Source organism: Chelonoidis abingdonii, chromosome 17, assembly GCF_003597395.2.
Source record: "Chelonoidis abingdonii isolate Lonesome George chromosome 17, CheloAbing_2.0, whole genome shotgun sequence".
Classification (NCBI taxonomy): domain Eukaryota; kingdom Metazoa; phylum Chordata; order Testudines; family Testudinidae; genus Chelonoidis; species Chelonoidis abingdonii.
In genome coordinates, this window is record NC_133785.1 from 23,707,348 (window position 1) to 23,722,614 (window position 15,267).

At 42.6% G+C, this 15,267-nt stretch overlaps 1 protein-coding gene across 1 annotated transcript in view; it reads right to left on the reverse strand.

The window, feature by feature from the left end:
* Window positions 1-15,267, reverse strand: part of LMCD1 (LIM and cysteine rich domains 1) — a 70,086-nt gene that overhangs the window by 26,655 nt on the left and 28,164 nt on the right. Inside the window, exon 2 of the mRNA XM_032784203.2 lies at window positions 5,670-5,758. Coding sequence (XP_032640094.1) covers window positions 5,670-5,758 — 89 coding nt within the window. The remainder of the gene's footprint in view (window positions 1-5,669; window positions 5,759-15,267) is intronic.

Sequence of the window (15,267 nt, forward strand, 5' to 3'; positions counted from 1 at the left end):
AAGCAAAGGGCCAAATTTATTTTTAGTATAACTTTAATGACAGTGGAATTTGATAGCAATGATTAATTTGATTCACAATTCTTCTCTGTAGTTGGCAAGTCATAAAACAAGTAGTAACTCAACTTTGAAGGCTGAGATTTTCATGCAGCTTAGGTGTGGAAATCAGGAACCCACAGTTGTATAATGTGACATTACGTACCACATTCTGTACATCTGTAATAGTACTTCAGTAATACAGAGATTCCATATGTACAACGTATATGGAACTGTTGCTTTTTAAATTATGTATTTAAGTACTGCAATTAGCAAACAATACAAAATTCACTGACTGAACACAATGGAGTGTAGTTCTAAAATCTTGTAAAATACACAACTGTTTTGTTCAAGCATGATTTAGACTCTTAAATCATAATTCTTGTTCATCTGCTGGACACAAAAGTTTCCTTCTAAGTTTTAGTCATGGTTTCTTTCTGGTTTGCAACCGTACAACACTGGTATTATTCAGGATAAGAGGAGGAAGGAATACAGATGTTCAATAGTTAATATCTGCGCTGCTTGAACTGTCCTCAAAACAGAAGTGTTACTAGTAGATCTCTTGGTTAGATGTTGCCTACGGTTTGTTTTTAGAAAAAAAAAAAAAAAAAAAAAAAAAAACTACTGTAAATGGGATCTCTAGAAACAAGAAATTTCTGATACTAGACATCCTGTTGAGATAAACCTCAATTCAGCCAAAAATAGGCTTAGGAGAACCACTGCTAAGGTAAATATTTTAACCCATTGATAAGCATAGTGAGTGACGTGCAAAACCAAAGCTTTTTATTTTCATTTTCCCCAGCCATGCCTGTTACTTTTGTCCTTGATAGCAGTGAGGCCGTGTGTGGAATATTTACTATGGACATTTGGCATTATCCTGTTGGCCCATGCCTCAGAGATTTGAAAGTGAACAAGGACAGACAGCATGGGTTTTGTTTAAAAAGCATTTTTCAAATCGTTGTGCACTGGTTCCAAGCCTGTGTAACACACACAGGATTTGCATTACAGTATATAAGGCCATATGCAGTGCATCAGGTGGCTAAATTCTAAACAGAGTATAATTACTTTGGCACCAAGCCCTGTTCCTGCTGTGCCACTGAATAGCATCAAGTACATGTCTGCTGTTTTGCAACTGGCTGATGCCAAAGAAAAAAAAACAGTAGCACAAAGAAAGCACCTTCACTTAGCATTATCACTCCCTCTCCCCGCCCCCCGAAGTGAATATTCAGTTCCATTTACCAAATTCTCAGAATTATACAAACTGCAGTAGGCTGTACTGTAGGATTTACAGCCTGTTCTAATCCCTGCCAAGACATTCTATTACACAGTGCATTTTTTAAAAATCTATTTTAAGACAAAGAACTGATGGAATAGAGGCGCAAACTCGTTTCGCCTCCATTTGAACTGGCACTTGCATTGTGGGTTCCAGAGTTTGACTGGTTCAGACAGTGCTACTTCACAACCCTTACCACCTTGGCCCAGTTCACCCCCGCCAATCTATGGGAGGGATATTTGAGTCTGTAAATTGCCTGGCTCACTGGTAGTGGATTATATTAAAATCATACAGCTGCAGTTATATCAAGGGCACACAGAGCTGATGGACAGAACTGCTAAAATGGCACTGATCTAACAAACACCCCCATTGCCATTACAGCTGTATTTAAGTGCCTCCTAAGTATTTTAGATAGAAACTCCTCTCCTGCTCCCCAGCCTGTAAAAGAAATAACTTGATTAGTTATCAGGATTTTTATTTTTGCATGTGAGTTTCGCATTCAGTTCAGACTGCTGCAAGATCTGAGCTGACTCCTGCAAAGATAACAAATTGCATAATCTGTGCTCTTGTGAAAACTGTCTCCCACACTCATTGGTGAAGTTGGTTGAAAAATAGGAATTTGTTTCCTTCCCTTCGTTGGAAGATTCAGGTTTAAGTTTTCTGCATTGTTTCCCCTAGCTTTCACTTTCTTTTTTCTAGTGGCATTAGATGTAGAGTTTGGATCCAAGGGGCTTAGGTCAGGGGACCTGAAAGACATTTACTCTATACAAAGAAGGACTATATTTTACATAGGGTGACCAGACAGCAAGTGTGAAAACCTGGGACAGGGGCTGGGGAGGTGGGGGTAACAGGAGCCTATATAAGAAAAAGACCCAATAATTAGGACTGTTCCTATAAAATCAGAACATCTGGTCACCCTAATTTTACAACATATGGCAAAATGCAATAACCTACATACACTAACCTAAATCTGAGCATGTACCAAGTACATTGTTTCTCTTTGTTGTGATACATTGGGACCCTCTAGCACAGGGGTCAGCAACCTTTCACAAGTGGTGTGCCAAGTCTTCATTTATTCACTCTGATTTAAGGTTTCGCGTGCCAGTCATATATTTTAACATTTTTAGAAAGTCTCTTTCTATAAGTCCATAATATATAACTAAATTATTGTTGTATGTAAAGTAAATAAGTTTTTAAAAATATTTAAGAAGCTTCATTTAAAATTAAAATGCAGAGCCCCCTGGATCAGTGGCCAGGACCCAGACAGTGTGAGTGCCACAGGCTGCCTACCCCTGCTCTAGCATGAGGGTTGCTAGAGAAAGGGAAAGAAATGGTTAACATATGCAGAGGTGCAGTCTAGAATAATATACTATAGGGTCAAAAATAATAATACTCACACCTCAGTATGTCACCTGCAATGTGTTGGCAGAGTATTTGGTGCAGTTTGGGAGATCTAGATAGATGTTTAGCAGGCTAACTTTTTGTATTTTCCTTTGCTGGGCAGGTCTCTAGCCAGCCAGTATATTCTTACAGATTTTATATTACAATTCATTCTACTGACAGCAGGTAATCACATCACAGCTGTTAGTTTCTTGGCTCCAATGAAGCCATAATGTAAGTTAAGCTGAACATGTGTTTTTATTTCTACAAGATGATGTATCACTAGTATGCTTTCAGCTTCTCTGTAACCTTCATCCAAATATCACCTTAAAAAAAGGTACTAAGTTAGAGCCACATCTGCACATTAGATATGTAAACTGCTTCATTCCACTTTATAAAAGAGGTCACACTATACAAAAGTGCCTATTAAAGGGAAAAAAATCAGTTCCTTACAATGAAGGTATCACTTAATTGAAAAATTAGCTCTAGCTTTGGATCTGGTTAGTTCATTTTTGTTCTACACAGCCGATCACCTCCTAGTGCTGCCCTTTTTAACCCTCCCTTGATCATGGTCCCCCACAACTCACTGCAGTCTCAAAGATGATTAAGTTGTGCCAGCTGCTCATGACCTCAAGGGGGCATTCTACCACTGTGGAGATAGCCAAGTCATGGGGATGTCCAGATCATGCCTCCCCACCCCCTGCCAATCAGGAGCTGCGAATACAGCAGCATCAGTGTCGAGAGCTGATGAAAAAATGTCAATCTTCCTCAGAAAATGCTTGCTATGATAAAAGAAAATCTTAACATTTCTTGCTCCCTGGGGCAAGACTTGCACAACCAAAAAAAGTGTCCAGTTCCGGTGCACTTGCTGAGGGGAGCTCATGGAGTGAAGCAGGGGTGGTGATGGTGCCAAAGTTCAGTCCCAGGAGGTGGTAAAGCCAAAGGACTTACCCCACAGTCACACTGTCACTAACAAGGTCAACCCACTAAAGGGGTCCTCCCACGGACTGTTCCAGAGCTGTTTGAGAGCACCAGGCCTGTGGATCTGTGACGCTCCCACCCTTGACCCTTTTCTCTGTGTGTGTGTGTGTTGGGGGGGAGGGGAGACACATTTTGACTAGTACTGGGAATATAGTTAAAGAAATACAGAGTAAAGAAGTGACTATGTAATACTTCATCTTGGGCTATTTGTCAAAAGGATTTTCTGGATAGAATGAAATGGTAGCTAAACACACTGGGCCACTGATACTTTACCCAGGCTGGCTGAAGAGAGGAGTCAGTCTGGAATATTTTTTATTCTGAATTTGTATAATTTAAATTGTGCAAAAAAAGGTTACTTGTGTTACACACAGCTACAGTGGAACAGAGCTGAGGAGTTTCTGGAAGCATGACAGTGTTGCCTGGTGATCACTTGTGCACCCTGCTGAAATTGCCTCCTGCAACCCAACTGAAGTAGGAGCAAGTGTCGAACACAATACTAAATTGGCTTTTCTGATGGAAACATTCTCTAACCATTATAATTGTAGGCATACAGGGATAAAACACCAAACACTATTAGCCTGGCTGCTGTACATGAGAACTTTGAAAAGCTGAAGAACACTGAGAAGCAAATGAAGGGTGGGGGCAGGGAGGGGAGAGAATCTAGGAGTATTTCAGCAGCAAAGTGTTGATACCATTTGGCTTTCTTTAGTAAAACCCAACAGTACTGATTCTGGTCTAAGAAAGAAGGCATGGGGCTGTTCTTTGGCTTAGTTTTCCCCTGCCTTGATCCTATTACAGGTTTCTATGGGATGGCAGTGTAGAAGGGATATTTGTCTGCTAGCTTGTATGGTTTGGGCCATTCCTTATTCACTGAAGAGTCAAGTGCCACTTCTGGTACAGGGTTCTGGGAGGAGGTAATCTTAACAAAAAAGATTCCCTTCCTTCTCCATTCTTCCCCCCAACTCATCCTGGAGCCTGTCTCCAAGCCTGGTGGTTCCACTTAGATCCCAGAGCCGTTGTGCAAGTGCCCTGTGCCTCATTATTCCCAGGATTACAGTAACACTCTGATCTTATTTAGGGCATCTGAGTCCCACTGTGCTAGGCACTAGACAAGTTGTGAGAGATGGTCTGTACCTTGAAGAACTTACAGGGTAAGGAGAAGATAAAGAAGTGGTGGAGAGGAGATCTACCATCCTGGTAGAGTGAACAGGATAATAGTCTCCAACATCATGTTAAGTCCACAATTTTTCTTGTTTCTGTAATTTTTGGATGGGGTTGTATAGGGAAGAGGAGGAGGAAGACGATGACGAGTCAAGGTGGAGAGGCTGAGAGTTATGTCTACACTGTGCAGTTAGCCTGGGTGATTGGCACCCAGGTCTGAGCACTTGGGTTAACCTAATCCACTATAAGCATTCATCAGCAAAGCTGTATATGCATTATGTCATCACTGTTTCTGCACTTAATATGTATCTGGGGCATTTCCCATGGTTCTTTGTGTTCAGACACTCAATGGACTTTTCTTCAATCAATTCTGTCAACTGTGGCAGAATATGCTTCTCTCTCTCTCAAGGAGACTTGTGGAGGACCATCTATAGTCAAGTGATCTTTCCTGTGTCCTCACTGCAAAAATGGGCAGGTTCCAGTCTGAGATAACAGCTTCAATCTAGATCCCCATACACGCAAGCAAACAGGTTCAAAGCACAAAAAGGCACATGCTTGAAGGTTGCGAGCTGTAACAGGTTTAGACAAAAAAAAATATCAATCATATGTAGATGCATGAACTAAGACTGCATTGTAGACATATCCTAAGGGTGGAACCTTCATGCTGGCTCTAGCCCCCGAGTGGCCTCCCCAGCACTAAGTTTGCACAAAATATGCATTTCCCTTCCTCCAACACAATCATTTATTGGTTTGCATCTACACTGTGAGTCAGTGAAGCCTGAATATAGACAAAGCCCTAAGAGAGATTTTTAAAGAGCCCATCCAGCAGTAGATAAATTACCTCCAAGAATGTGGCTCAAAGCCTGTACACATCCCTCTGCATCGCAGACAAGGCACTCCTCTTCCCGATTGCTGCTGGCTTACAGACATCTGGAAAAGAGAAATGTTTTGGGATTTTTCTTAAGTATACACACGCACACACACAGACACACACACAGACAGACACACACACACTCCCCTTGACTCAAGTTCTTCCATTGTGTATTGCTTCTCAAGCATGTTGACACCTTTACAACTATGCCTTATGTGGTTTGAAGTCTCCAGATCAATAAATCATTGGGCAACTGAGTACTCATGGTTAAACAAGACAGCTGAAAAAGTTCTGGTCTTGAACGTAGATGAAAAGGGATAGAGACCTCTCATTGCCTATCTGGGTGCTAGCTTATCGTATTGCCACTATACATGATAAACCATTGAGACAACATTGAAATAAAACCTTTGGTGAGCCCAATTTCATGATCAACAATCAGTACAACTGGAAATTTCTTATTAAAGCAAAAAACTTCAGACCCCTTCCCTTTTAGGCCATTTATTTAATAGACGTGATTAAAATGCAGCACCATCTAAACAGATGTTTAGAGATTGTGGTTAAAGTAGTATGTTTTACATTTAGTTTTAGCACAGGATATTGAATTACCACTTACATTTTCCATTTAGGGGGCTGTTTGAGATACATCTGTGAATGTGAGAAGAACGGGTCTCAGTCTGAGTCTTGCTGAGAGGTTATCAATGAGTTAAGTTTCAAACTTAAACAACTTGCATAGCATGTACAAACTAACTCAAGACTGAGTGATCATGACTGAGCTCGTTATCTTTTTACCTTAAAATTAAAGGGTAATTTGAAGTACCTAGGAGGGGAACACATTTAATAATGGGCTCTTCAATCTAGCAGAGAAAGATATAATCTGATCCAATGGTGTAGCTGAGTGTGACAAATTCAGACAAAAATAAGGCATAATTTTTTTAAAAATAGTAATTAACCATTGGAACAATTTACCAAGGGTTGTGGTGGATTCTCCATCACTGCCAATTTTAAAATGGAGATTGGATGTTTTTGTAAGATCAGTTCTAGGACAGCTGGCCTGGGACAGCGAACCGTGGCTAGTAGGAGCCACAGTCGGCCGAACCTGCTGATGTGGCAGGTAAACAAACTGGCCTGGCCCGCCAGGGTGCTTACCCTGGTGAGCTGCTTGCCAGAGGTTGCTGACCCCTGGACTAGAAGTTCACAGTGCTCCTGTTTGGCTTTTGAATCTATGAATCTGAGTTTCATGGAATGCATACAGCTGAATTAAGATAATCTTTGGCCTTAACCATGGGAAATAAACTTCCAGGAAAAAATGTCTGGGTGAGAGGAATTATTTAGATATAGGGACAATTGTTCAAGTAGGTGGGAAATGTGAGGCCAGAGACACTACAGCAATTTATATGAATCTTAATGATTAGTTGATGAAAACTAATACCCCTTTTAACACAAAGGCCAGATTTTAAGAAAAATCCAACCCCTCATTTGGACCCTCCTCCTGTATTTCCTTCTCCCATGTTGAGGATTCACCATTCTAGTTGTTCAAAAGAAATTGTAACCATGCTGTTCACCTTGCTCCCTCTACAAGTCGAGTGACAGATTTTAATTTATTGAAGTTACCAAATGAAAGGCAAGTTTTTGTATTTGTTATACATTCATATTCAGACAGAGCACCTCCTCTTAAAGCAATAGAAATGAATGGGAGCAGAGGGTCACCAGCACCTTGCAGGACTATTCTCATTTCATGTAGTTCTAAGTGCTTGTCTCCAGAAAGACATTCCTGATTATTTCAGTGTAAACACACTAGAATCAGAATCAGAGTGCTATAGTCTGGATTAGTTTAATCAAAAAAGTGGATTTATAATAGTTGATTCCAAATTGATTCAGAATAAAGCATTTTTATTCTGGAATAACGGAGTGTCCACATATGGAGATAATCAGGAATAGCTCCCTAGGAAAACAAGTCCTTAGCTTCCATTCACTTCTGTTGCTGCATAATAGAGAAAAAGCAGTGAAAGACTGAGATACATGATGCTGATTTACTACTAAATCAGTATTTTATTGATACAGCATACTCCTGTTTATCCAAAACTCTGTTATCCCAATCTCTGCATCAGAATCCCTTCCTTCCTCTCCCATACATTGCAATTAAAAACCCTCAGCTGGCCTGTGACAGATGACTGACTCAAGATTTGGGCTAGGGGTTTGTTTAATTGTAGTGTAGATATTCAGGCTCAGGCTGGAACCTGAGGTCTAGGACCCTGTGAAGTGAGAGGATCCCAGAGTTCAGGCTGGAGCCTGAGCCTGAATATCTACACTGCAATTAAAACAGTCCAGCTGCCTGAGTCAGCTGGGAAAGACCAGCCACAGGTGTCTAATTGCAGTGCTGGGGGGCCAGAAGAGATTTGGATGTTTGGATAACAGACTAGGGACCCCCAGATAGGAGGGTAACTAGGGAGGCCACCTCACTGCTGACTGAGGGCAGGAGCCAATTATCTGAACAAAATCCATGCCCCCCATGCTATTCAGATTATAGTGTATACTCTGGACTGACTTCCTTGTTCCCTGTTCAGAGACTCAAGTCTCCACATCTCATGTTTTGCTTTGCAGATGGTTTCCATGGTGAAGGGGAAACATGGTGGGGAATAGATAAATGCCCAAGGGAGGAAAAGGAGAGGGAAAAAAAAATAGTGTTGTGATCATGCTCCACTTTAGGCTGTTCATTCAAGACAGATGACAGACTAAGGTTATATAGGGGAGTCCATGGCTGTTCAGGGAAGGCAGTGACAAAAATGCTAGTTTCCAAATGGGAAGAAGGGGCAAATATGAGCTCATTGTTGAGAAAAGCAGCCAATGATGTTTAAAAATACAACGTACGTGTGTGTGTGTCTGTCTGTCTCTCTTTGCACTGCAGATTTATCAGATGGGACTTTCTGAATTCAAAGAATGTGAAATGTATGACAGAGCCAAGAATGAAGTAATTCTAAACGAAAAATGATACTGTGGAATACAATACTGAGTAGGACTACAAACCTTCCCAGACTCCCATCTCGGATAGACCGTTCCTCTGCACTGGCAGCAAGTCCACACACACCCCAAAAACCAGTTTTGCCAACTGTTAATTTTTTACATCTTATGAGTGGATCCCTTCTCCTCACAAAAAAAAAAAAAAGCGCACCACACGCACACCACGAGAATTACAATTAAGACTAATCCCACAATTTGATTTAATCTTAGGCTGTTAGAACCCCTCCCACACACACTCCCAGTGTGGGTGTGAAAATTAAGATGTTGTTAACTCTTACAAATGTATAGTGAGTAAAGCAATTCTGGCCCCAATACAGGATTTTTCACTGGAGGACACAACGAATATCAGGGACCTACTGCCACAGGCTCTGTGCAAACCTACAGTAAGACAGGTTAAGCTCTTCTGGATGGGAACTAACTACGATGCTTTGCACTAGAGTATGTGACATGGGAGCTGGTTTAAACTAATTTCATACAAGGTCCAAACTTCTGTTAGATAGTAGCAGTATTTAAACTCTGGTGAGCTGGACAGGATTTAGACTAGTGACCTACAAGTGAAAGCATTTAAGCCTCATTAGCAATACCCCAATACATCCAGCCTCTTAAGCGAGAGTGTTGCCTGGCTGTCAGGAAAGATATACACTAAATCAAGCTCTGACCTTTCTGGAGTTTACACAGACTGGGTCTTTCCATCCTGTAGACACAGACATCTCACACATCGCTCTCAGTCTTAAACATATTGTCTGTTCTTAAAGGGACAGCTCCCGTTAGTAGTTCAACATCCATATTCCCTTCTAAATAATCAATTACTACAACTACTCCAGGATCCATTTTTATGAAAGACACACAAAATTTTAAAAGAACATTAAGGCTGCAAAAATAAAGCACACTTCCCGCCTCCTGCCCAGCCTCAGAAACATCACAGGTAAGACAGGTTCCTTGCTCTCAGTTCCATTGCACAGGCCAGAGCTGCAGCTGCAGGGGAAGTCCTGCTCAGCCCCAGGCTGGAGCATGCTCATTGTGCACAGCATCTTCAGGGAAGATGGTTAAAAGATCTAGCTAGCAAGTCTGCACAGAGCCATGTGCCCTTGCCAAGTGACTCAGTTTGTATCAGTTTCCTCTTTTGTTCAATGAAGTCAGGGTTTGCAAAGTGCTTTGAGAGCAAATGCAAGGAATTAAGTGAATTAATCAGAGACACAAACATAGCTAGATGACACTTTGTCCCAGTAAATGCTTTCATACCTCCTTTATAACCATCTTTGGCCCTTGTATGACTCTGAGCTGCAAAGTTCAGATTCGATCCAGGCCTAGATTTCTAACCTGCTGAAGTTCAAAAATGTTTAAAGCAATGGTTTTGGTCTAGCCTCTACTTTAAGACTCAACGTGTCTAGAAATACTTTTTACCTGACTTGCCCCACCAGATATGGTTCCAAATATTAGTTTAATGTCTTGTTAATGAGTCTTCAGGATGCAAATGAGACAAAACAGCTGGCAGGTCAGTAGAATGGCACAAACTGGCTACTGAGCTACAAGCAAAGGACACAGCTGACAGGAGACTGTACATCTACACATCACAGCTTGTGATGCACCACAGCTAGAAAAAATTGCTACAAGTCCTTGAAGAGCTAGATCCCTCAGTCCTGAGGATTCACAAGATATGCCTTGAAATGCTCACTGGCCCACCTTCTCCACATTCTGCAAAAGTCACCGCCGGCTAGGTGGCCAGGTGTCCAGTTTTTGACCAAAACACCTGATCTAAAAGGAACCCTGGTGGCTTTGGTCAGCATCATTGACTGGGCCATTAAAAGTCTGGTGGGCGGTGCTGCAAAGCTAAGGTAGATTAGTCCCTACGTGTCCTGGCTCCACATTGCGCCCTGGAAGCAGCCAGCAGGTCTGGCTCCTAGACAGGAGGGGTGGGGGCTCATTGGGCTCCACGTGCTGCCCCTGCCCCGAGCATCAGCTCCACACTGCCATTGGCTGGGAACTGAGGCCAATGGGAGCTGTGGGTCGGGAGCTGTGAGCGAAAGCAACATGCAGAGCTGCCTGCTGCACCTCCGCCTAGGAGCCGGACCTGCTGTTGGCTGCTTCTGGGGTGCAGCTTGGAGTCAGGCCAGGCAGGAATCCTGCCTTAGCCCCCCATGCTGTGCTACTGACCAGGAGCTGTGGAGGTAAGCCTGGGCCACAACCCCTTGGCCTGAGTCCCCCCAAACCCAGAGCCCCCCTCCTGCACTCTGAATCCCTCATCCCCAGCCCCCCTAGAGCCCACATCCCCAGCTAGAACCCTCACCCCTACACTCCAACCCCATCCCAGAGAGTCCCCTCCCCACACCCTGAAACCCTTCTGCCAACCCCCCCCCCCGCCGAGCCTGGAGCCCACTCCCCCCACCCCCATCTCCAGCCAGACCCCTCACCCCCTCCTGCACCCCAACCTCCTGCCCCAGCCCAGTGAAAGTGAGTGAGGGTGGGGGAGAGCAAGCCACAGAGGGAGAGGGAATGTAGTGAGGGGGGTAGGGGGTGTGGCCTCGGGTAAGGGACAGGGCTAGGGTGTTCAGTTGTGTGATTAGAACATTGGCAACCCTACCCGCAGTCAATAATCTTTGGGACTCCAAATATTGTGGGTCAGGCAGGAAGCCAATGAGGACATTATCTGTTTTGGAACAGTGCATTAAATATAAATAGGGAGTTTAACCAGGACATGTACAGTTTGCAACTAGAGAGATTCAAAAAAAAGTTTGATAAAATTTAAGTCTATGCTTCTGTTTATTTAAAAGGCAAAAGAATAGGATTAAATAAAACTCATTTAGAAGAGTTATGATACACAGACTAAAAGGGGAGAAAAATGTAGGGGAGCATTGAAGCCACAGGTTTTTTGGGAGGCCAATGTCAGCCAGTTAAAGGTCTAAAAAGTACCCGTCAAGAGACATCAACAGAGTCAGGAAAATCCAGCGGCAACTGATAGAAGTTGAGATACATTTGATATTTCACTCAACCTTGTTCTGTTTAAGAGTGTTTATGGGACAGCAGGCTTGTCCAAATATAAACACTGCTTTATGAGCCTGATCCAAAGCTCACCTGATGTCAGCCTCTGTTGACTTCAGTGGGATTTGGATCTGGTATTTACATGCTTTATGGCATGTGGATTTAGAAAATGATTTTAGAAAAGTGTAAATGCAGCTATCACCAGTCAGACAGTTGACTTATGAACTCTGCCAGATCCATATTATTCCTTGGTTTAAGCTTCTAACAGTTTGCTCCATTATGTACTGGAACAGATTTGACTGACCAACTCATATGTACAAGATGGAGACCCTTACACCTGCTCTAGTCCCTTTTACTCCAGAAGGGCATAAGAGCCTAGGAGTGTGTGCGCCAGGTTAGGGCCACCATGCTCTGGACTGGAGATTCCAGACAGTGCTGTGGCCCAGAGGGCAGCCAGTTAGCTGGAACACAGACAGCCTTGGGGGCTGTACCTGTTCCTATGTTGCACTCAAGGAATAAACATACAGCAGAACCCGTTAGTGTGCGCTTCTCTGCTGCAACAGGTGACATAGTGGACCCTACTATGTCAATCAGTCCCTCATCTACAAGATAAATAAGCACTTTGCATGTTTTTCTCAGTACAGCTGATAGCCAAGATGAAGTAGGTTTCACCTTCTCATTTGCTTTCTAGGCAACACAGCCACTTTGCCAACACCAGTCTCATTTGCAGTGGAACCTTTTTCAACTCCCCTATTGTGTATCAGGGTACACATCTACTCAGCTCAAGCAAATACAATAAAGCAGACCGGATTTAGTATACTGGAGATTCAATTAACTCTTATCTCGAGCTGTCAATATAGAGTGGTGGACTTCTTGGATTATGCAGTTCAGCCTTTCTACATGACCATTTGCTTTGATTTAAAGATGTAAAACAGATGGTCTATTTCCTTAAGTAAAACAATGTCTTTATTCTTAGGCAAGTGTAGACTCAGGTTATCAGTCAAACAGTAGAAAATACTTCCCATGGCTCCTCCCCCACTTGTTTAATTACCATAGCTAATAACGAATTCCATGCCTCAGAGATAAGATCATCATATCTAACTTTTCTAGGGTATTTTTGTTTCATAACTTTCAACAGTATGACAGCACTGCTACTCATATGAACTAGGCATATGAACCAGCTCAAATCCAGCCTTGTGCTAACCTAGACCTAAAGCAGAACAGGGAAGAAAAGAGAAAGTGTCAGAATAATGCGCAGCGATGAGCTTAACACTTAAGAGGCTCTTCTAGAGAAGAGAGGGCTCATTAAGACACACGTCACAGTATCTTTCACAGTTTGGGTCAACCCATGAGGTGCAGAAATCTCTGCTCTGCAGGGTCCCCAGAAGTACAGAGGACTTAAGGAGCCAATTATGGGTGGTTTCTCTGTTGCCTTCCAGTCAGAATCCTGTGCAGTTGCACTATCTCCTTCAGAGTATCAGGAGCCATCATGCCTTGGGGAAGCAGAACAAACTCCAAAGCTTCCAGATACTTAGGGGCAGCGTGTATGCCTGATGCACTACTTCAGTGTTGTGCTGCATTTTCCCCTGCACAGCCACTCATCTCTGCTGGCCAGTGGCTCCACCTCTTCCCCTACCCACTTTAGATGGCTAGTGATGCCGTGGGCCCTCTATGTTCAGAAGAGGACATGTGTGGTCATCTTTCACAAGAGTGGAGAGAGGTTTCCAATTACTTTTCATTCGCATCCCTGTGAAGGGGCTGGTCATAATATGAGCCTTTGCCTGTATTAAAATTTGCATGTTCAGCAGTATTTCCTGCCCAGAAACGGAGCTTAGTTTCCCTACTTTATGCATCTTTAAGGGTTTGGATTACAAACCACCTCCCTGCCATAAACAAGACCTGGCAAAGACTAACAGAAAGATAATGTAAAACAAATGCTCATGAACTGTCTGATTTTCTGACACTACCTATGTACAAGCATACTTACAAATAGCAGCAGTGCAATATGAGGTACCATTTAACAGATCAAAAGTGAAGAAATTCGTAACTCCTTTAAAAATAAGCGATCAGTGTGTCCACATATTGCATGGAAGGAAAAACAAGCTACTTAGATACAAAGTATTTTAGGGGTTTTATTTTAGTTTGACTGCTTAGGTTAAATTTTTTTGGTATTCAAAAAGGCATCAGTGCAAATGAAATTCTTAGATTCATACAGAGTGGGTGGTAGAATAGACTCAGTATTTTTCCAGCCAAGGAAACACTTCAGAGAAATAGCAATGATGGACCAGATTCTTAACTGGTAGAAATCAGCATACCTCCAATGAAGTCATTATACCAGCAGAGGATCTGGACCATTCCATTTAGAGGGAAGTTTGTTAGATCAAGGGACAGCAATCTTTCAGAAGCGGTGTGCCGAGTCTTCATTTATTCACTCTGATTTAAGGTTTCGCGTGCCAGTAATACATTTTAACATTTTTAGAAGGTCTCTTCCTACAAGTCTATAATAACTAAACTATTGTTGTATGTAATGTAAGTAAACAAGGTTTTTAAAATGTTTAAGAAGCTTCATTTAAAACTAAATTAAAATGCAGAGCCCCTGGACCAGTGGCCAGGACCCAGGCAGTGTGAGGGCTACTGAAAATCAGCTCGCGTGCCGCCTTCGGCGCCCATGCCATAGGTTGCCTACCCCTGTGTTAGATGATCCCTGAACATAGAACTTTGTCTTGTTCTTCTATAGTGCTAAAATGTAGAGGGAAACTATTGGCAACCGTTTCTTTTAGTGACAAAGAGTCCTGTGGCACCTTAGATTAACAGACATATTGGAAAATAAGCTTTCATGGGTGAATACCCACTTCGTCAGATGCCCCATGAAAGCTTATGCTCCAATATGTCTGTTAGTCTAAGGTGCCACAGGACTGTCACTTTTTATAGATCCAGACTTACATGGCTACTCCTCTGACTTTAGTGTTTGTTTTTGACATTGTACTTGATGAAGTGTAGTGTCTAGGTGAGAAGGTAAATTCCCAGAAGTAAATTTGGCAAGAGACAAATCCTTTAAGTTTTCTATGTCCACTCACAACAGGGATGACAATGGTTCAAGCTGCTTTACTGTTGCTCCAGGGATGAAATCCTTAGTCAGGGCCCAATTCTTTAAGTATACTGAACTCTGCTTGCAGAGTAAGGCATTAATTTGAGTATGGCTGGCAGAATCCTTAAACAAAAGTTCCCACTGATGTTAGTTTCACTTTTTACTATTAGCGTCACTTACACTTAATGTACAAGGAGGGGTGCAACAGCTATTTTCTCACGTCATTGTATGTGCTCACATTCTCCCTGGAAGCTCTTCTAACAAGATCTAAAGCCACACACAATCAGTGGTTTTTGATCCCAGACAGTTTAGCACACCGAGGAAGGAGACAGATCGTGGGAAACACTTATTATAGCTACACTTGTCCCAAGTTTAGGTAAGGGGAGGTGAAGATGACTGGCTTTGGCTCACTAGGACAGGCTGAACTCAGACCTCCCAGTGCTGAACAGATGTACTGAGGATAGCCAGCACAGAGCTCTCAGA